Here is a 21801-nt window from a genome sequence, read left to right on the forward strand (position 1 = left end):
TTACAGAGGTTTCATTATTAAACTCAAAACACACACAAAACACAACGAGGAGTGGAATTTTTTAGAATATTTCATAAAATCTATGAAGGATCTATAGGGAAACACACAAAGGAGTCTAACTACAAAAAGAAAATAACACTAATGGTAAACGAAAGGGGAAGATAGGACATCGTGTGTTGCTGGACTAAAAATGAGCATGAATTGAGTGAGTCATAGCGAGAGAGAGCAAAGTTGGGATTTTTGTGAAGCTGCCTTTTCCCCAAAAACTATTAGGCACTAATTTTGCACATTCTGGCAAAGATTGTTGTGCTACTCACGACCGTAGATAAGGTGGTCTTTAGTTTTGGATGGTCTTTTTCCTCGCATCTCAGAAGGAAAACGAAGCAGGTTTGGTTGAAGAAGAAGATGCACACACACACACAAAAAAAAAAGAGGTGCCAAAAAAAGTTGTTGTCCCGTCGGGGTGCGCTCGTAACTTTCCTGCCGATTGAACTTGTGGCGGTCCCGTTCTTGCTCTCAACTGCGTGCGTGACCGGTATGGAATGCCGGTAGTTGCTTGCTGAGGGTCCGCCAACAGATTATGGCTGGGGAAAGAAAAATGTTAGAAGCTGCATGGAAAGCGCCGCCGTTGGGTTCCGGCAGTCGCTCACGCACGTGGTGGCACCGGAGAACAAAGGAAAAGGAAGAGGCAGGGGGTTGACCGAAGCCACCCCGCAGCTGGCGAGATTAACCAGTGGCCAAGAAGCAAGACAAGAGAGCAAGACAGAATAGAGAGAGAGAAGAGGCGGGAGTCAAAGTTTAAATACCCAGGAGGTGTGTCTAAGAGACGGGGGAATGTGGAGAAGACCACGCCCATCAACTTGAATTCTGGTCTACAATTTAGCTGTACAAATTGTGTAAAAATCATATATTAATATAAAATACTACCAACTCTGTATTCCTACTCGTAGATCAAGCATATAGAACGATCGTTTAAACTCTAGTCTTGGCAAATCAACTGCTTATGTTTCAATACAACGTTTCATACTGTTTTGGGTTCAAATCAAGAGGAACAGCTCTCAAAGTCCTACAGCTGGACCTGTAACGCTGACACAATGACATAGACATCAAGGCATACATTTGGAATATTTCTGCAGAGTTCGTAAAATATAAAAACATAACTTTAGAATTGGAGTAATATGCTCTGACCTCTTTGTTCTGGTCAGAATCCGAGCTGCAGCATTCTGAATGAGCTGCAGCTGTTTAATGCTCTTTTTAGGGAGTCCAGTCAGAAGACCATTACAATAGTCAAGTCTACTTGAGATAAAAGCATGGATGAGCCTCTCCTGGTCTGCTTGACACATGCAAGCCTTCACTCTGGATATGTTCTTCAGATGGTAGAAGGCAGTTTTAGCAATTGATTTGATATGACTGTTGAAATTCAGGTCAGAATCTATCAGAACACCAAGGTTTCGGATTTGGTCTTTGGTTTTTAAAGAGAGTGACTCCAGGTATTTACTAACAGCAATCCTCTTTTCTTTATTGCCAAAAACATTTATCTCAGTTTTGTTGCGGTTTAATTGAAGAAAATTTTGACTCATCCAGATATTTATCTGTTTTAGACAGTGACACAACACCTCAATTGAACTGTAATCATCTGGAGACACTGCTAGATATAACTGTGTCATCTGCATAGCTATGATAGTCAAAATTCAAGTTCTGAAGAATTTGACCGTCCACGGCCGGTCACTCGGCGTTGAAGCAGCCCGCAACGCAGGCCAGCCAGATTCCTCGGTTATCTGCTAGTGTTGTGTCCTCCCTTTTAGATGCTGTCCCATATCTTTGGGCTTTGCTCCCAGTAATTTCCAGGGAGCACTGCTGGATGGTCCATTACCGTTTCCACAGTCCACATCCGTCCTTTTTGTTGAGATAAGTGGCTTTCTGTTAGCACACTTCTGCTCACCATTTTGAGACATCGGTAGAGTGGTTTGATTCCCCGACTGTCCATTTACATCCACATACACATCAAGACGGTGGATTTTCGTTTCCAGGTGTAGCGGACATGCACTCTGCAAATCGAGGCGCCACAGAGACTCACACCCACTTGAGAACCTCCACTCCTCCATGCTGCCCTGCTGTGAGACGGCGACTAGGACAATGCCTGGTGTACGTCAAGTGGACCTTAACCTAATTAGCAGCTTCCTGTCAAATCTTGATTCCTGTCTTCAAAAGTCCCCTTCCCGGACCAAATGGTTGGGGGAGACTATGTGGTTAATATTCAAACCTGCACGTGAGGCGCCACCAACTGGCGTTGAGAGAAACTGCAAGCGCCAGAACTTGTGGACGTGCCTTTGATGTTTGTTAACGGAAGATAAAATGTCCGTTTTTATATCTTGCAAATGAAATATTCCAAATGTATGCCTTGGTTTCTGTGTCCCCATTCTCACTTCGACAGGTCTTCTGCAAGATTTTGAAAGCTATTCATGATTTGAAATCAAACAGTACAAAATGTTGTATTGAACAATAAGCAACCCATCTGCCACAACCAAAGTTTAAACAATGTTTCTCGGCCTGAGAATACAAAGTTGGGAGTGTTTGATTTTAATATTATTTTAAAACCCATCCATCCATTTTCTGAGCCGCTTATCCTCACAAGGGTCGCGGGAGTGCTGGAGCACCCATGCAGGCACGGGGAGAACATGCAAACTCCACACAGGCCGGGCCGGTGATTGAACCCAGGTCCTCAGAACTGTGAAGCAGACGTCCACCGTGCCGCTGTTTTAAAACCATCAACCCATCCATCCATCCATTTTCTGAGAAGCTTCCCCTCACTAAGGTCACGCGCGTGCTGTAGCCTATCCCAGCTATCATCGGGCAGGAGGCGGGGTACACCCTGAACTGGTTGCCAACCAATCGCAGGGCACATATAAACAACCAATCATCCGCACTCACATTCACACCTACGGGCAATTTAGAGTTGTCAATTAACCTACCATGCATGTCTTTGGGATGTGGGAACTGTGAGGCAGACGCTCTAACCAGTCGTCCACCGTGCCGCCTATTTTAAAACCCATTTACTCAAATTTGTAGACAAGATTCAAGCTGGTGGGCGTATTCTTCTCCAAGTCGGCACTCCCTCTTCCTACGCCCCGCCCCTGGGGTATTTAACGCTAAACTCACACCTTTCTCGGAAGTTGAGTTGAGTTGAGTGGAGCCTTCTTTTTCTTTCTCCTCGTACCTTTGCTGGCAGCTCGCCAGCTGGGTGGCCTCTGGCCACCCGTCCGTCTTCTTTTGTTCCCTTTTTTCCCTCGGGCGCCTCCGGGTGCCACCACATGCGCGAACGCCCGCCGCAACCAAGCCGGCGGCATTTTCGATCAAAGAAGTCGACCATGCGGCTCCGATGGCTTTCCCTAGCCACGATCGGTCGGGGCTCAACGAACACCTGCCGGCATCCAGGACGGGTCCAGCATGCCTCTGAGGGCCAGAGCTCGGCCCGCCACCAGGTCAACCGGCAGGGAAGTTATGAGCGCATGCCAAACGGGACAACTTTCCTTTCCTATTTTTGTGCATCTGTTTTTTTTTTGACTGTATCCGTATCCGTCCACTGATAGCCGTGGCCCAATGGTTAAGCTCATCGCCTTCCACCGTGGGGGACCTAGGTTCAAGACCCCGACCATCCTCCAACATCCCCCGGACTTACGGCTGTGGTATCCTTGAGCAAGACAGTGATTCCCCGAAATGCTGCCCGGGCGCTTCAGCTACCCCCTGCTCCAGTGTGTTCCACTAAGATGTGTATGTGTTTACTGTGATGGGTAAAATGCAGAGAACAAATTTTGCATGCATGCATGTTCATGACAATAAAGGTGATTCTTCTTCTTCTTCTTCTATCTACAAAGAAAAGTACAGTCCCACAGGTTTAGAAATATCCAGGAGTCGCTGCTTCCAATTTTTTTTCGAAGAAAAACAAGCTTATCAGCAAGAAAAAAATGTAAACAGAAGCGAAGCAAGCAGAACGCGCAAAAAAGCGTCTGCACTGTGCGAGAGAAATAGATAGAAGCCACACTTCAGTTGTTGTGACTTTCGGCTTGTCCCAATGTACAGTAATTACACTTTATAAAACAAGTGTTTCTTTATGCTCGCTTTTATTTAGTTTTGATCCAACACAGTACTATTTTCCTTCATCAAAAGTTGTTTTAAAAATATTATATTATGGTGGATTTGGAGGGTGCTGGAAAGGATTACTTCAATGTCACTTTAATTTATTTCAGTGGGGACAATTAATATGATAGTCGAATAAATTGAGTCACGAGCTTGATTACAGAAAGAAATTAAACATGTAAGTCAATGTATCACTGATGGTTAATAGCTGTAATGTAGTTACTTTAATTAGTGTGACAGACTCGAATCAAAACAAGACTATTATGTTTTTAAAGGTAGATCGGGGGAAATATGCTTGCGCAGGTGTACATTTTCTTTGACACAGCACAATATGCAGCACTTACACTAACCATTATGCAACTAAGCAATGTTAACAGCACTCAGGATGTTGTTAAAGGCTGGACCTCTTCAAAATCTCACTGTACATATAGTAAATCCAGTCATCGTGTGTTCGAGCAAATCGTGCTCTGATAAAGGGATAAGGCTGCCCATTGAATACTTGCTTGGCAATTGACACATTTTCAAAACAGTGAGACAAGCTTAGCTAAGATTACGGTAATAAACAAATGTCATATCTAATTACATTAATATTGAAGAATGATGAGGCCTGTCTTGCTCTGTCCTCCACTCCTGGATCGCCACTCAATTAATTACCTTGTGTTCTGCTGATTAATGGATGTGAGCTGGAACATGAGACAAACAGATCACAAGACAAAAGACAAGTGTTCCAAAAAGAATATTGTGGAATCAATATCTGAAGACAGTCCTTTATTTACAAGGTAGTAAGATATAATATGATTAAAACATAAGCTTCTTTGCTCAATATCTTGTTAATAACAAACAATATTTAAGTCAATTCCCATCTTGAAGTAAATTAAGACAAATTAGTGGGCTCACAATTACCTCTCCAAAGGATTACATTCAATTGATTTTGTTCTTGTCCCGTTTTGTTGGATTTTGGTTGAGCTGTGTGATGAATTTTTGTTCATTCACATGTATTTTTTCCCTCTGTACGTTAATCAACAGATCACGAGAGGATTGGTAAAGATTCTTCCTATGAACAGGAGGGAAAGGTCCAGTTTGTGATTGATGCGGTGTACGCCATGGCTCAAGCTCTGCACAACATGCACAAAGATCTCTGCCCGGGGAAAGTTGGCCTCTGCTCCAAGATGGATACCATAAATGGCACCTTGCTGCTCAAATACATCCGAAATGTCAATTTCTCAGGTGTGTATTCATGATATACCATACTGTATACCAAAGTGCAATTGGAGTAAATTGTCCTATTTCTGGGCTCTCCTACATGCCCAAGCATAGGATTTTGTAAATGTATACGGGTCTTCAATTATCAGTCTGCTGAACAGAAATTATTCTGAGAGGCTGGCCATAGGAGGCTTGACAATTAGCAGAAGAGTGTGTTTCCTTATCTAATCTGTCACGATTGAGCAGGCGGCATAGTCCTTAAAGTACATTCTCTGCTGGGTTATAATTATACACAAAGAAAAGTAAAGCAGCAGGCAGCACCAAATAAAAAAGGCACCAATAATTTGTACTTACTGTATATTCACCCTCATGTATATAACATTAAACTCTGGATTTTGCAGAAAACTTGCTCATGCAACTAAACATAGCAATGGCATAGGATAACAAAGGGATGGAAATCTTCCATTAAATTATGTCCTGTGTGCATGGGGCTGAGCAATTTTCAGTGCAGGAATTCAATATAAATTTCATAAATTCTTGCTTTAACCATATATTTATATTCCTTGCTATACACTCACAGTATTAAATACATAATATTTGTTCACCTTTAATTAACCTAATACCCTCTTACTTCCCATGAAATGTTTCAGACATCAACATTTTGCAACCCTGGGCTACATGATATAGTAGTTCCTCCTGCATGAAAGATTCTTTATAATTTGAATCATTGTATTACTGTAGTTTCTGGAGTTTGGTAACTCATTGGAAAGAACGCATACAATTGTAGTATTTTGTTGTAAGAAAGCAAATCCGGGGTTATGGCTGTCAGTGCAGAAAAACAGCAATGCTTTTATTGTGCTGCAGACATTACATCACCAAGGGACAAAAGTGAGGTCGCGTTTAGTTAGTTTTGCTTTTTCCCTCAGAAAATGATTTGAGAATCAGTTCTGGAAGTGCATGTTAGTCTCCAGTCTCCTCATGGAAACTAGCCACAAGGATTAGTGTTGATGGGAATTAAAGGAGGAAGTGACAAAACAATTTTCAAGGACTACAAACACCCATGGGATCGTGCAGTTTTCTCTGTTAGAGTGGGTTTGGTTTGTAGAGCTAAGTGAGGGTTTCAAGAGCTGAATAAAGATGGGTCTAGAACAAAAGATGCTGGTCTTTAATAATGCAGTCAAACTTTTTTTGGCCTGCAAAAGGTCTGACACTTTGCAGCAGTAACTTCCTCACCATGATGAATGTTGAGAGGAAACTCATGGGGCCTCATCTTCAAAGTCAAAACATTGTTCACCTGTGCCTGAGCGGCCTTATTACGATGTAAGGAGGTCATTCCTCATTTGTGTAAAATATACAAATATTAAATCAAAAGACATAGTTTGGTGTTATGCTTTTGAGTCAAAATTTACTTTTACAAGGTACAGTATACAGTTTCTCCCAATACTGGCATTAAGCTAAAATAGTGTACAACGTGATTGGGTTATAGAATTAAACTTTTGCCTGTTCTATTCATGATACTGGATTATATGACCAGAAGTAATTACAGCATTGAAACCATTGTTATTATTATTGGTGCACATTACTGGAATATACACTTTCCTGATTTGCTTTCAGAATTTAAAAGCTGCGTAAGAAAACAAAATGGAACCATCTACATGATCCTGACATATTTTGGGAATTGGCATAGGCGCTGACTAAAGGAAATAAGAAACCAAGCTGCTAACTAAGATTGAGTTGATACGCATTGATGCACAAGCTTGAGATGTATCCTCTGTGATCCTGATGGAAGTGATCCCTGGTTATGTGATGAATTGTTGCTGAGGTACTTAGAGCCATTTATAGCAGAATATTGTCATTTACGGGATAACTTTGTAATTCCCTAATAAGGCAGTAGAGCACTGCTCCAAGTCCACGATTCAATATTTGCTGTAACATTCATACTTAAGCTGTAATTGCTGACAGGTCTGATTTAAAATGGTTGTAACTGGATAGTACCCAGGATCACTGTAACATAGACATCATAGTGAATAGCTCATACTTAACTGGTCAAGAGCATATTTAGAACGGTACATGATCTCATCACTACTGTAGATAATACCGCTGGATGGTACTAATACCATTATATCCCATGTTTTGATCACAGTCCTGACATTGTGTAGCTGTTTGGCCTCAAAATCTGATTTAGTAGCTTGACTCACAGGTATCACTATGATCAATACTGTGACCTACTGAAGGGAAGAAATCAAGTGAATAAAATGTTTGTATTTAGTCACATGAACACAGTTCTGTCAATATATATGCAGAACAACAACAACAAAACATTATAAACGAAATATTCTAGGGAGGGCGGCACGGTGAATGACTGGTTAGAGCGTCTGCCTCACAGTTCTGAGGACTGGGGTTCAATCCCCGGCCCCGCCTGTGTGGAGTTTGCATGTTCTCCCCGTGCCTGCGTGGGTTTTCTCCGGGCACTCCGGTTTCCTCCCACATCCAAAAAACATGCATGATAGGTTGATTGAAGACTCTAAATTGCCTGTAGGTGTGAATGCGAGTGCGAATGGTTGTTTGTTTGTATGTGCCCTGCGATTGGCTGGCAACCAGTTCAGGGTGTACCCCGCCTCCTGCCCGATGATAGCTCAGATAGGCTACAGCACGCCCGCGACCCTAGTGAGGAGAAGCAGCTCAGAAAATGGATTGATGGATGGATTGATATTCTAGGGAGTAAATAATGCAAATACCATCATTCAAATGCGGACCTATTAAAGTCCACTGCTGTACATGTAAACATAACCGTTGAAACAATAACAGTAGGATCCTGAACTATAAGCATTACAAACATGGACAGTAAATCTGTTGTTTCATTATGCGGGAATGACAATGTTGGCTAACAGGTCCAGAAGTATTGGGACAGTGACTGAGTTTTTATTATTTTGCCTGTAAACACTACCACAGTGCATTTGAAATTGAGCAATCACTTCCCAACTTTAATTTAAGAGGTTTAAAAAAATGGCTTTCACCATTCCTGATTTGGAGCAATTTTAAGTTTGATGGATCAATTTTCAGAGGCTTAAAAGTATTTGGGCATTTGACATTCGTAAAACCTTGAAGTCATTGAATTGTATGGGTTCAATGGCCGGACGTATCGTGCCCATTAACGTCACCGTATTCTGAGATTTGTTGCTGGAGATGCTTTGCTAAGTCTTCACTACAGCCACCTTCAGTGGCTTCTTGTTTATGACTATTGCTGCCTTGGTGAATAAAAATAATAACAGAATGTGCTACTGTATATCATTGTCATTGATCTACAATCATGAAGAGACATCATAAATGTAAATACAGAGGGTTTACAACTACGTCCGTGATTACACTTTGCCAGAATCCTCTAAAAAAAAAAAGAAAAAAAAAAAAGCATGTTCTGGAATCAGAATATTTGGATAGATAAACTATAGGTCAACTTGTATCAGCTTGATGAAAAGAGATAAGTATCGTGTCTGAAACATGGTGGAGGCATTGTCATGGCATGGGCAGGTATAACTGCTAATGCAACAGGCTCACTGGTGTTTATTGTACTGTCGATTGCTCAACTACTGGCCGACGTAAGATTAATTAGCAGGTGTTATACCAAAGGCCTTTGCTATTTGCTCACATTCAACCAAATAGCATACACATCTGATAGGACACTTCACAGTGCAGATGGACAATGTAATACGTATGGAAGGAAAACAAATGAAGTAGTCTTCAATATCCTAGTCAATGGTCTGACCTCAAGCCAATAGCCAAACCATTTACTGATAACACAAATTAACACAGCAAGATCTACAAAACAAGCAGCAAGTGAGGATCTGACAAAATATCTCCATGGAGAAAATTCTAATTTGGGTGATGCCCATAATCATCAGACTTCAAGCATGCATTGGCTGCAAAGGTTGATGGTATTAAAAATGGTTTTATTTACCACCCATCCATTCACTACTCGTCATTAGGAACAAACAACCATTAAGTGTTTTCTGGACATACTTGGAAAAATAAAGATGACTCTGATTCTGATCACACTCAATGGACAATTTAGAGGATTCCATTAAACTAACATGTACTGTATGTTTTTGGAATGTGAGAGGAAATCAGATTGTCAAGAAAACCCAAGCAAGAAAGGGGAAAAAATGCAAAGTGACTTGAGTTGATAGTGAGGCAGACATTGTAACCATTATTCCAACGTGCTATGGCAAAATAAATTTGAGCCTCTGAATAATGGATACTCTACTTAAAATGGCCATGCTCCCTGAGTGGTAAAAGCCATGTAAAACCTCCTAAAGTGTAAAGTCCACTCTGCAATCCCATGAAATCGACTGTGGTTGATGTTTAAAGGCAAACATTATAAAAATGGTCCCTGTCCATACATTTCTGGACCTAACTTTATCAGACATTCAACAGCTCATGCTAGACTCAAAGAATGAACACAAGAAAAAAAATGAAATTGCTCAAGTATGAATGATGTGAGATCCATTTTTACTATTAATACCTGTCGCTGCCGACATTGGCGCACTTTTATTCTCTTATTATTGGAAACAGTGGGGCAATGTTGAATAAGTGTGATGACATGACATTTTGCGGAAGTTGCTCAAATGTCATCACGATTGATCCAAACCATTGCGGGCCTGCAAGTTAACTGACGGTCTTTTTTCAGCTTTTGCAGATGTCAGCGCAAACAGATGAAGATGCTGCTAATGGGTCTTTTCACAGAGTTGGAGGCTGATCACTGAAAACCAGAATATTTTATTCTCTCACTTCACAATACTGTGATGCTAGAGGAGGGTTCAAAAGGTTTGCTTAGGAACAAAGAGGAACAGAGAGAGGAGGGATGAGACCTCAATGGAGACCTCAAAGTGGTAATTAAAATCAGTGCTGTTGTTTAGCTGCACTCTGAGGACAACCTTGAAGATAACAAGTGATGGGGCAATAAGTGGAATGAAGTTGTGTGAAATGATATGGGAACATGAACAGGCAGCTGTGTGGACCTTTGTCAAATAACCAGGACAGCCTAGCTGTCAACATCTATTTGGTGCTATCATGAACTCTCTAACACCTCTCCAGAGTAATTTAATCTCTGGACATTACAACAACAGGGGACTTCCTATTTTGTACATCAACGGGGATTGGGCATTAAACAACAATGCACATTTACAATAACGTGTTTTTGTTTTGTTTTGTGTCATCTGCAGGAATCGCTGGCACACCTGTGGTCTTCAACATAAACGGAGATGCTCCTGGTCGCTATGAAATCTACCAATACCAGATAAAAAATAACACCACAGAGTATAAAATCATTGGCCACTGGACCGACCACCTGCACATAGATGTAGGTATCTCTGAAATCACTTATTTATGATATACGGTCTTGAGTGCTCTGAAAGGTCCCATATTTTGGCTATTTAGACCTCCATAGGGTGACTCTCTAACGTGGATTTAGTATAAAAGTGTCAATTTCATTTAAAAAAAACACCTTGGTTTTGTCATTTGAGTATACAGAAAAGGCCCCTCTGACAGCTACTTCTGGTTGACCCAGTTTTGTATCCACTTTGTCCATATTTGGCTAAGACCACACTCTTTTCTGTGATTGGTTGCCTTCGTTTAGAAGACCCACTTGTTAGAGCACACGTGTTAATGTTGACAGCGCTGGCTCGGGAGCGGAGAAGTAGGCGGAGATCTTCACTAGTGACGTAGATAAGCTCGAGAAATTAAAATGACCTGATTTCAGGCCTCTTTAGCAAAAAAACATCTGGAACTCACGAATGTGTGTATGATTTTAATTCATATTTCACGTTTACTGAGGCACCATAGAACCGATATTACATCACAAATACTAGAAAAAGTTGGTTTGGTAAAATATGGCAACTTTAAAGCATCACTGACAGAAATTATCCAAAAGATGGCAGACATTTTATTACCACTTTGATTAGTTTTGTATTGACAAGAAAATTAAACAAAACAAAACAAAACATGGTAACAGCACTGATCACATTTGATTTCATAAAGTGTAAACAAGGTATGAAATGTTTTTAATGGCTATATTGGCAGAGGCACCAAGCAATAGATGACAAGTGCGATGATTACCGTAATTTCTCGTGTATAATGCGCACCCATGTATAATGCACACTCCCAAACTTGACCTAAAAATTCTAGAAAACCCTTCTACCTATGTATAATGCATTTTTACAATGCATGATTTTACTTCTACCCATGTGATCAAAACAAAGTATTTTTTCAAATAATTATTCTGAAGTTAAGCACTTTATTTGAACATGTAATTCATTTTTTTATTGACTCGCTCTTATTTTGAAAGCCTTACTTTTATTTAGTAAATGAGAAAACACACAGTTGTGCTCATATGTTTGATTACCCAGGCAGAATTTGTAAGATGGGTACAATTCTTTAAAGAAAACATGAGGGGCCAGGCGAAACACATTTAATTTTATTTTAATGGGATGCAAATTAAACTGTCAAGCATTTCAGAAACGCATTATCATTAAACAAAACATAACCATAAAGAAATGAATGATGGTTGTTGTTCAGTCATATTTTTAAAAAACTATATTTCACAAATTCTGTCAGGGTATGTAAACATATGAGCACAGCTGTACATATGCAGTCATACGTACCCCTGTCATATTGGAATGAAAGTGTAGACTACAAATTTTCCATAACCTCTAGGTGGTGGCATATTAGAATGAAAGTGTGCATCTTTCTCATAACAGCTAGGTGGCGGTGACATTGGAATGAAAGTGTACAGCTTTTTCATAACCTCTAGATGGCGGCATACATTTATAAAATATGAAAGTTTTTTTCATTTCCCCCTATACCTATGTACGCATTATACACGAGAAATAACGGTATATCCAAAAATATTATGACTTAGAAAACATAGGACTGATTTACAAAAGGCTTAGCAGAGGCAATGTGATTTAATAAAGATGAGACATATTGAAGGGGCTGATTTTGCATCTTTAAGTACCACGTCTGAAAGCAAGCCCAAACTGGCACCGCTGTGCATAACGATGGGTGCATTACTGTGGTGGTGAGGATGCAAAATTGAGCAGTGACTGGGAGAACGGATCTATTACGCTCGTCTAAACATTTTTGAAAAGCCAGAAACAAACATTATCGCGTATAACCGTCTATTGAGAAATGCAATTTTGGAGCCTCTGAATGCTAAGATTTAGAGCCAGTCACAAGAAGGAGTCATGCCATATCATCTATGACAAAACTCCTTTTAACTCATAACTGCATTTCCTCATGTCTGGATCGTTTCAGCACATTGTGACAATTGGTGCTGGCCTTTGTTTTCAGGTTTGCTGTCCCAAGTTTTGAATGCAATTTTACACAGGATGGGGAGATACTGTGTATATCCTATTCTCACGCATTTTTTCCTACTCAGTAATATTTGTTTGCCTCATTCACTAACCAATTTCATTACTTCAAGCTTCATTATGTGCTTGCAGTGAAAATCATCAGAGCCACCTAAATGCAAACCTTTTAAATACATGGTCTCCACCACTTGTACACCTTTTTTTTTTTTTTTTTTTTTTTAAACCTGTCCTGTTCAGCTGCATGGCCATGCAGAATGGTGGATCTGTATGCCTTTTCTGCTGTAAGTTTTGCTGTGGAGCAGAGGAATTTGAAATACTCCCTGTGCTTATTTTTTAAGACCGCAAAAGGGGTTTTTGGGGACAGACAGAGGGACAGAATGGACAAGGGGAATAGGGGTGCAAACCACAGCAGAAAAATAGTTAGTCTACATATTTGACCACAAGTAATGTTACAACAGTCAAATTGTGTTCTTATTTGTGGATGGGGGGGACACCCGGTGAGGACATGCAATAACTAACAAAGAGAACCAGATAAGAGAGGACAGAAAAGGGCAGGACAGGATGTGGGAAAAGGAGCAAGGCAGTGCTACTGATGAGTGGTGCGGAGGGATGCTTTTTATAGTGTCTACACACTTGTAAGAACCTGTGAATTGATATCTTCATATAAGCTGTGTTATTATTAGTGGTCCCAGAACAAGCAATTAAGGCCTATAGCGTGTCTATGGAACTTATGAGTGAATGAACACCATATCACATGCATGTCAGTCAACTGCTGAATGGAGTTGCTGAGCGGGGACATTGAGGAAGGGGGGGGCCAAGCCAGTGAGCCCATCCCGTGGGGGACCCAGCCAGGGGGACGCCACGCACTCCCCAGGACCGAGGCCGCTCCCCCAGCTCAACTGCCCCGACCAGCACTACCGCCGCCACCACCCCCACCACCTCCGGAGAGCATGGAGGCCCCAGCCGCCAACAGGGCCCAACGGCTGTGACCCAAAAAGGTCACAGCCCGCCAAAAGGGAGCCCATCTTAATCGCCCGTCACGAGAAATGATCGGCGAGGGCGCCAGGAGAGGGCAGAGGAAGGGGTGGACCCCATCTCCCGGTGGACCGACAACCGAAGGGGGTGGATGTGGGGGCGCAAGCCCTAAGAGTCAAGCCAAGAGAAATGTGAATACCCACCACCCACCCTATTACTATGGTTACCAGTTCCCCAACTGGCAACCATTATCCCTGTACTGTGATCATGTGTGGTGGGGTGTTGTGCATTAAAATTGGCGAGACCGGTGGGGGTGTGGCGAGACAGTCACAGGGCAATGATGACCCGCAACCGTCACCCCCACCCAGGCCTACCAGTTCCCCAAAGGATGTGTGAATGTATGTGGTGCATTAAAAAGCCACGGTGGGAAAGGCATGGCGGGCCGGAGAGCCTACCTGGCTGAGTGTCCTCCCCAGCCCGACACTGCCCTCTCCCCACTGATAGGTGAATGATGCATTAAAACAAGAAGACCGACAGAGCAGAGAAGGGGTGCGACCAGACCAGAGACCAGCACAGATGTGCCACTACCAGGCCCGGCGTCCACCTAATCATGCCCTGTGCCAGTCCCCCAGGGGACCCTGAATGAGATGTGCCCAATGTGCGAAATATGTACAGTGTGAGTAATAAAATGTGCAGTGTGTGTGAAATAAGAGGAGAGAAAAGGGGGGCACCCCCTCCCCTCGCTACAGCTAATCCCCCCACGCCCCCAACCACCGACCATCCCCCAGCAACCAGACCTGGGCACTGTAGGCGGGCCCTTCCAAGGCAGGAGGCACTGACACCCTACTGTAGGCTTCAAGTCAGCCGGGTCCCCACACAGCGCGAGCGTGAGAGGGGCGACGACCACGGCGGAGAGGGAAGAGGAGGGCACAGGACCGGGGCACTTGTACACCTATTGCCAACAGCTTGGACATTCTGTGAAAGTGAACACGCAATTTAGCATCCGCTATTTTGGATCTTCCCCTCCTTGAGCCATCACCTTATTGTGGTGGAGGGGTTTGTGTGTCCCAATGATCCTAGGAGCTAAGTTGTCTGGGGCTTTATGCCCCTGGCAGGGTCATCCACGGCAAACAGGTCCTAGGTGAGGGACCAGACAAAGCACGGCTCAAAGACCCCTTATGATGAGGACAAAAAATGGCCTCAGGTTTCACTTGCCCGGACGCGGGTCACCGGGGCCCCCCTCTGGAGCCAGGCCTGGAGGTGGGACTCCTGGTGGCCAGGACTGCACCCATGGGGCATAGCCCGAAAGGTTAACGTGGGTCCCCCTTCCCATGGACTCACCACCTGTGGGAGGGGGGATAGGGATCGGGTGCAGTGTGAGCTGGGTGGTGGCCGAAGGCGGAGACCTTGGCGATCTGATCCCCGGCTACAGAAGCTGGTTTTAGGGATGTGGAATGTCACATCTCTGGCAGGGAAGGAGCCCGAGCTGGTGCGTGAGGTTGAGAAGTTCCGACTAGATATAGTACCAGTCCTCTCCAGAGGGGTTGGACTCTCTTCCACTCTGGAGTTGCCAACGGTGAGGGGCGCCAAGCAGGTGTGGGTATACTTATTGCTCCCCGGCTCGGTGCCTGTACGTTGGGGTACACCCCGGTGGACGAGAAGGTAGCCTCTCTCCGCCTTCGGGTGGGGGGGGACGAGTCCTGACTGTTGTTTGTGCCTATGCACCAAACAGCAGCTCAGAGTACCACACTTTTTTGGAGCCCTTGGAGGGGGTGCTGGAGAGCGCTCCCGCTGGGGACTCCATCATCCTGCTGGGGGACTTCAATGCTCACGGCAATGACAGTGAGACCTGGAAGGGCGTGATTGGGAGGAACACCCCCCCCCCCGATCAGAACCCGGGAGGTGTTCTGTTATTGGACTTCTGTGCTCATCACGGATTGTCCATAACGAACACCATATTCAAGGATAAGGGTGTCCACACATGCACCCTGACACCCTAGGTCACAGTTCGATGACCAACTTTGTGGTCGTGTCATCGGTCTTGCAGCCGCATGTCTTGGACTCTCGGATGAAGAGAGGGGCGGAGCTGTCAACTGATCACCACCTGGTGGTGAGTTGGCTCCTATGGTGGGGGAAGATACCGGTCCGACGTGGCAGGCCCAAACGTATTGTGAGGGTCTGCTGGGAACGTCTGGCGGAATCCTCTGTGAGAAGGAGTTTCATCTCCCACCTCCGACAGAACTTTGCTCATGTTCCGGGGGAGGCGGGGGACATCGAGTCCGGGTGGACCATGTTCCGCGCCTCCATTGCTGAGGCGGCCGACCGGAGCTGTGGCCGTAAGGTGGTTGGTGCCCGTTGGTGGTCACCAACGGTGAGGGATGCCGTCAAGCTGAAGAAGGAGTCCTATCGGGCCTTTTTGGCCTGTGGGACTCCAGTAGCAGCTGATGGGTACCGGCTGGCCAAGCGGAATGCAGCTTTGGTGGTCGCTGAAGGAAAAACTCTGTTATGGGAGGAGTTCGGTGAGGCCATGGAGAAAGACTTCCGGACAGCTTCGAGGAAATTCTGGTCCACCATCTGGCGTCTCAGGAGGGGGAAGTAGTGCACCATCAACACTGTGTCTAGTGGGGACGGGGCGCTGCTGACCTTGACTCGGGATGTTGTAAGCCGGTGGGGAGAATATTTTGAAGACCTCCTCAATTCCTCCAACACGCTCCCATGAGGGAGCAGAGTCTGGGTTCTCTAAGGCGGGCTCTCCTATCTATGGGGTTGAGGTCACCGAGGTGGTTAAAAAGCTCCTCGGTGGCAAGGCCACGGGGGTGGATGAGATTCGCCCGGAGTTCCTCAAGGCTCTGGATGTTGTAGAGCTGTCCTGGTTAACACGCCTCTGCAACATCGCGTGGACATCGGGGACAGTGCCTCTGGATTGGCAGATTGGGGTGGTGGAGGGTGTTGGGGTGGTGGAGGGTGTTGGTGTGTTCCAACTACAGGGGTATCACACTCCTCAGCCTCCCTGGTAAGGTCTATTCATCTATGCTGGAGAGGAGGGTCCGTCGGGAAGTCGAATCTCGGAGGAGTGTGGTTTTCGTCCTGGCCGTGGAACAGTGGACCAGCTCTACACCCTTGGCAGGGTCCTCGAGGGTGCATGGGAGTTCGCCAGACCAGTCTACATATGTTTTGTGGACTTGGAGAAGGCGTTCGACCATGTCCTTTGGGTGGTTCTGTGGGGGGTCCTTTTGGAGTATGGAGTACCGAACCCCCTGATGCGGGCTGTTCGGTCCCTGTGCGACCGGAGTCAGACTTTGGTCCGCATATCCGGCAGTAAGTCAGACTCGTTTCCGGTGAGGGTTGGATTCGCCAAGGCTGCCCTTTGTCACCGATTCTGTGAACTTTTTTGGACAGAATTTCTAGGCGCAGCCGAGGCGTAGAGGGGGTCCGGTTTGGTGGCCTCAGTATTGCATCTCTGCTTTTTGCAGATGATGTGGTTCTGTTGGCTTCATCAAGCCGTGACCTCCAACTCTGACTGGCGCAGTTCGTAGCTAAGTGTGAAGCGGCTGGGATGAGAATCAGCACCTCCAAATCTGAGACCATGGTCCTCAGTCGGAAAAGGGTGACGTGCCCTCTCCAGGTCGGGGATGAGATCCTGCCCCAAGTGGATGAGTTCAACAAGATCCCGAATACAAGCGATCGAAATGAGTTTCCTCCGCAGGGTGTCCGGGCTCTCCCTTAGAGATAGCGTGAGAAGCTCGGTCATCCAGGAGGATCTCAGAGTAGAGCCGCTGCTCCTCAACATCGAAAGGAGCCAGATGAGGTGGCTGGGGCATCTGATTCGGATGCCTCCCGGACGCCTCCCCGGTGAGGTGTTCCGGGCGCGTCCCATTGGGAGGAGATCCCGGGGACAACCCAGAACACGCTGGAGAGACTAAACAACTAAATATCAGGTTGTTCATTTAATGGTAGCACACTGGAGCAGGGGTTAGCATGTCTGCTTCACAGTTGAGAGGCTCTGAGTTAGAATCTTGGCTCAGGTCCTCCTGTGTCGAGTTTGCATGTTCTCTCTGTACTTGCATGGTTTTTCTCCAGGTATTCTGACATCCTTGCACATTCCAAAAAAATTATGTTTGGTCATTTAAAAACTCACTTTCCCATCAATGTGACTGTGAGTGTGAATGGTTGTCCGTCTATACTATATGTGCCTTGTGATTGGCTGGCAACCATTTCAGGGTGTACCCTGCCTCTTGCCTAAAGTCAGCTGGGATAGGCTTCAGCTCACCTGACACCTTGATCATGACAAGCAGTATAGAAAATGCATGGATGGATTCATGTTGAGGTAATAATTTTACGGTTTCTGGTTATCTTTTTAACAATTAATAAACTCATAGACAAACAACATTTACTTTAATGTGGTAAAAGGGCAAGTAAAGCGTTTAGATTTGATTTCATTTTATCGTTTGGCATCATCACTGCAATAAAACTCCAGTTTATTCCTAAACAAAACATCTAAACCAGTAGTGTCGCATATGCGAACATCAAACTAGCACAGGAACAATGAGAATTGCTCATTTTTATGGTTATGAATCATTTATACTCAACCCCTCAGGTGCTCTATTTTTGTTGCAGCACATCGCACAGGTATTGTACTGAATTATTGCAGACATCAAGGTTTTGTGTTTCTTTTGGGCACCGATTGACTTACCCAGCACTGCCTGGCAGAAATCTCTCATAAAAAAATATCAATGCCGTATGAAAATATAAAAGCAGTAACTCTAAACTATATGATACCGTTTACTCTGTATTTTATTTTATTTTTTATTCTGTATCCACACTAAAAAACAATTTCTTTGGAAAATGAATGATGTAAAAGTAAGTTTACTTGAGAAAACTGAAGATTGGTCCTCCCTGGTTATCAAGTCAATTATAGGCAGCAGCAACCTTTTACAGAAAGGATAGACTAGTCAATGACTGCAACAATGAAATTTGATACTGCTACATTACTCATCAGGAGGATGTAACACGACATGGCTATTTACTTCTATTTTGCTCAAGTAATGGCAATTTTTCCATGTACGGCGGTTCATTCATTGTTCACGTTCACCCTGTGCAAAGAGGTAATGTTGTCATGAACATAGGTTGAGTGCAGGAATTTTAACAACAATTTTGACTTATGAAAATCTGAAAGTATTTGGAGAGCATGGACCAACAGAAACCATTTGGCTTTCACATACTGTAATCTACGTTCGAGCACACCGGACAAACTATATTTGGTCTGTAATTCAACAAATGTTCTTACACCCACATTCATTAAGTCCTACTTCACACTCTAAGAATGTGTTTTTTACAGTACTAATATGTTTTCTTATGGACACTCAAGAGCCAGCACATTTGACTGTGTATCTGCCATTTTTTTTGACATTTCATTATTTTTTTCCTGTAATACTATACTATATTTTAAGGTATAATGTTTCACAAATGCATTCATAAGTTGTTGGGATGTTTTCACGAAAATCATTAATGAAACCCCATGCAGAAGGTTTGTGCCTGCCTCTTTGAACACTTTTATTGTAAACTGCAAGTGCCTGGCTCTTGTTAGCAGTATCACATGCCCAAAACATTTTTAGCATTTAGTATCAGAAGTGGACCTAGAAGAGTAGAGATTGTCGCATAAAGTGATCATTTCTGTTAACTGTTTCATATTCCATCCATCCCCCGACAGACAGATGAGATGCAGTGGCCAGGTGAAACACAAGAAGTGCCCTCCTCCATTTGCAGCCAACCCTGCCGAGCTGGCCAGCGTAAGAAGACAGTGAAAGGAATTCCCTGTTGTTGGCACTGCGAGAATTGTGATGGCTACCAGTATCAGGCAGACACTTACACTTGCAAGATGTGTCGCTTCGACTTGCGGCCCAATGACAACCACACCGGTTGCATTCCCATTCCCATTGTCAAACTGGAGTGGAGCTCCCCATGGGCTGTCATCCCCGTCCTCATCGCAGTCCTGGGCATCGTGGCGACCATGTTTGTGGTCGTCACTTTTGTGCGCTACAATGACACACCCATTGTTAAGGCCTTAGGTCGAGAACTGAGCTATGTGCTGCTGACTGGTATCTTCTTGTGTTATGCCACAACATTCCTCATGATCTCCTCCCCTGATGTTTTTATATGTTCACTGCGCAGGATCTTCCTTGGCCTGGGTATGAGTATCAGCTATGCAGCCCTGCTCACTAAGACTAATCGTATATATAGGATTTTTGAGCAAGGCAAGATGTCAGTCAGTGCCCCTCGCTTCATCTCCCCGGCCTCACAGTTAGTCATCACATTCAGCCTGATTTCAGTGCAACTCCTCGGGGTGTGTATCTGGTTTGGTGTTGACCCGTCACAAGCCATCATCGACTACGAAGACCAGCGTACAGCTAATCCTGATATGGCCCGCGGAGTTTTGAAGTGCGACATATCGGATCTTTCCCTCATCTGCCTGTTGGGATACAGCATGCTCCTGATGGTCACCTGCACAGTTTACGCCATCAAGACGAGAGGGGTACCGGAGACGTTTAATGAGGCCAAACCTATTGGCTTTACCATGTACACCACTTGCATCGTATGGCTTGCCTTCATCCCCATCTTCTTTGGGACTTCACAATCAGCAGAAAAGGTAAATATGGAATTTGAAAGAACCCAATCCCCACAAGACTAACCAAAATCTATTTTCATTCCCAATAGGGCTGTAGAAACTGCACAGCAAGGCAGTTAATTTGACTTGCACATGTTGGAAGTCAGTGTACCACTTGAATTATTCTATTTCCTGTGTGTCTCCTTGTGAAGAAAATGTCCACTTGATCGTTTGTCATATATGTCAGACTTGTGTTGTGCTATTACACGTCATGTTGATGAGTTGATGGGGCCAGATCTTTGCTGCAAGGATTACAAGGCTCTTGTGAGGATAGTTCATGGAATCTGTCCTCTGTGTTTGTGTGTTTGATTCAACTTCAAGTGGGAAGTCTGCCTTAAACCTTTGTGAACTACTTTATACCTGAATTACATGTATCTTATATGCGGTTTCTCAACTTGTGTAAATCAAAGTACGGGCTGGAAAAGCCATTATTCCATCATGAATAGCTCTACAGGTTATTTTAGGATAACATTTAGCCGACAGCAACATTTGGTTTACAACAGAAAACAGTATTGAGTGCTTGTTTTGAGGTATGTAACATGAGAATAACATTTTATTCTCTCCTATATCTTTCAAAACAAAACTATAGCTCCCTAATCATCTGCTCACTTGACTTAATGTCCTTGGCGGCTGTTAAATTCAAAAGTGGTTTAATTTCCAGTGCAGGAGAGTTCTCTGTAGAGTGGCATTGCACATTCACACAGCTTGTGAGCAAAAATGTAGAGCCAGGATACAGATAGTAACATAGTCCCACAAAAAAGGAGCTGCTGTATTGCAATGCATTCAAGTGGAAATAATAATGAATGTTACGTTTATAATTGAGTGTATGTTTCAAACATACCCTGAAATAATGTGCAACCTGAGCCCATAGTACAGAAACATGTTTTGTGGATGCCTTATGACAAAAGAAAGCAATTCTGTCTTGAACAAAGTCCAAAATTGCTCAGTTTTCGTCTGTGAATTGTCCCATCTCCATGTGCATGAAGCAGATAAACAGTCATATCGACATGGCATGGAAAATTGATGTTGGATGGCTGCAGGAAATGGACAAGGGTCTCAACTCCCCTCATAGTGACTCTGGTCTGTACTCTGTTGTGACTGTTGTAATCTTCTCAGGAGATTACAGCACTGCCATTCCACAATGGAGGAATGTTGATGGGAAAAGATGACCCATCACTTCCAGTTTGTATTGATATCTTACCTGGCAGAGATCTATTGGCCCGCTCTACATTTTGTGTATCAGCATTCACTTACCAGCTACAACATTATCTACACTTCTATTAAAGCCGCTCTGTGCTAAACAAATATTACTAACAGCTCCCATTGTCATACATGCAAATCAAATCAAAACATGCCTTTCGGCGAAATTCGCCGTTTTTAACTCAAAATAAGCCATTTACGTATAACTCCGATGTGCTTTTCCGGGGTGGGGTTCGCCGTCATAGGCTGTTTCGTACT

General features: G+C 44.0%; 1 protein-coding gene across 4 annotated transcripts in view; it reads left to right on the top strand.

The window, feature by feature from the left end:
• The window catches only part of LOC133488347 (metabotropic glutamate receptor 4-like), a 217301-nt gene that overhangs the window by 186837 nt on the left and 8663 nt on the right, over positions 1–21801 (top strand). For all 4 annotated transcript variants that reach the window (XM_061796089.1, XM_061796099.1, XM_061796106.1 and 1 more), the window contains 3 exons: positions 5164–5364; positions 10560–10696; positions 19390–20325. In XM_061796089.1, the coding sequence (XP_061652073.1) occupies positions 5164–5364; positions 10560–10696; positions 19390–20325 (1274 nt within the window). The remainder of the gene's footprint in view (positions 1–5163; positions 5365–10559; positions 10697–19389; positions 20326–21801) is intronic.

Source organism: Phyllopteryx taeniolatus, chromosome 1 (genome assembly GCF_024500385.1).
Source record: "Phyllopteryx taeniolatus isolate TA_2022b chromosome 1, UOR_Ptae_1.2, whole genome shotgun sequence".
NCBI lineage: Eukaryota > Metazoa > Chordata > Actinopteri > Syngnathiformes > Syngnathidae > Phyllopteryx > Phyllopteryx taeniolatus.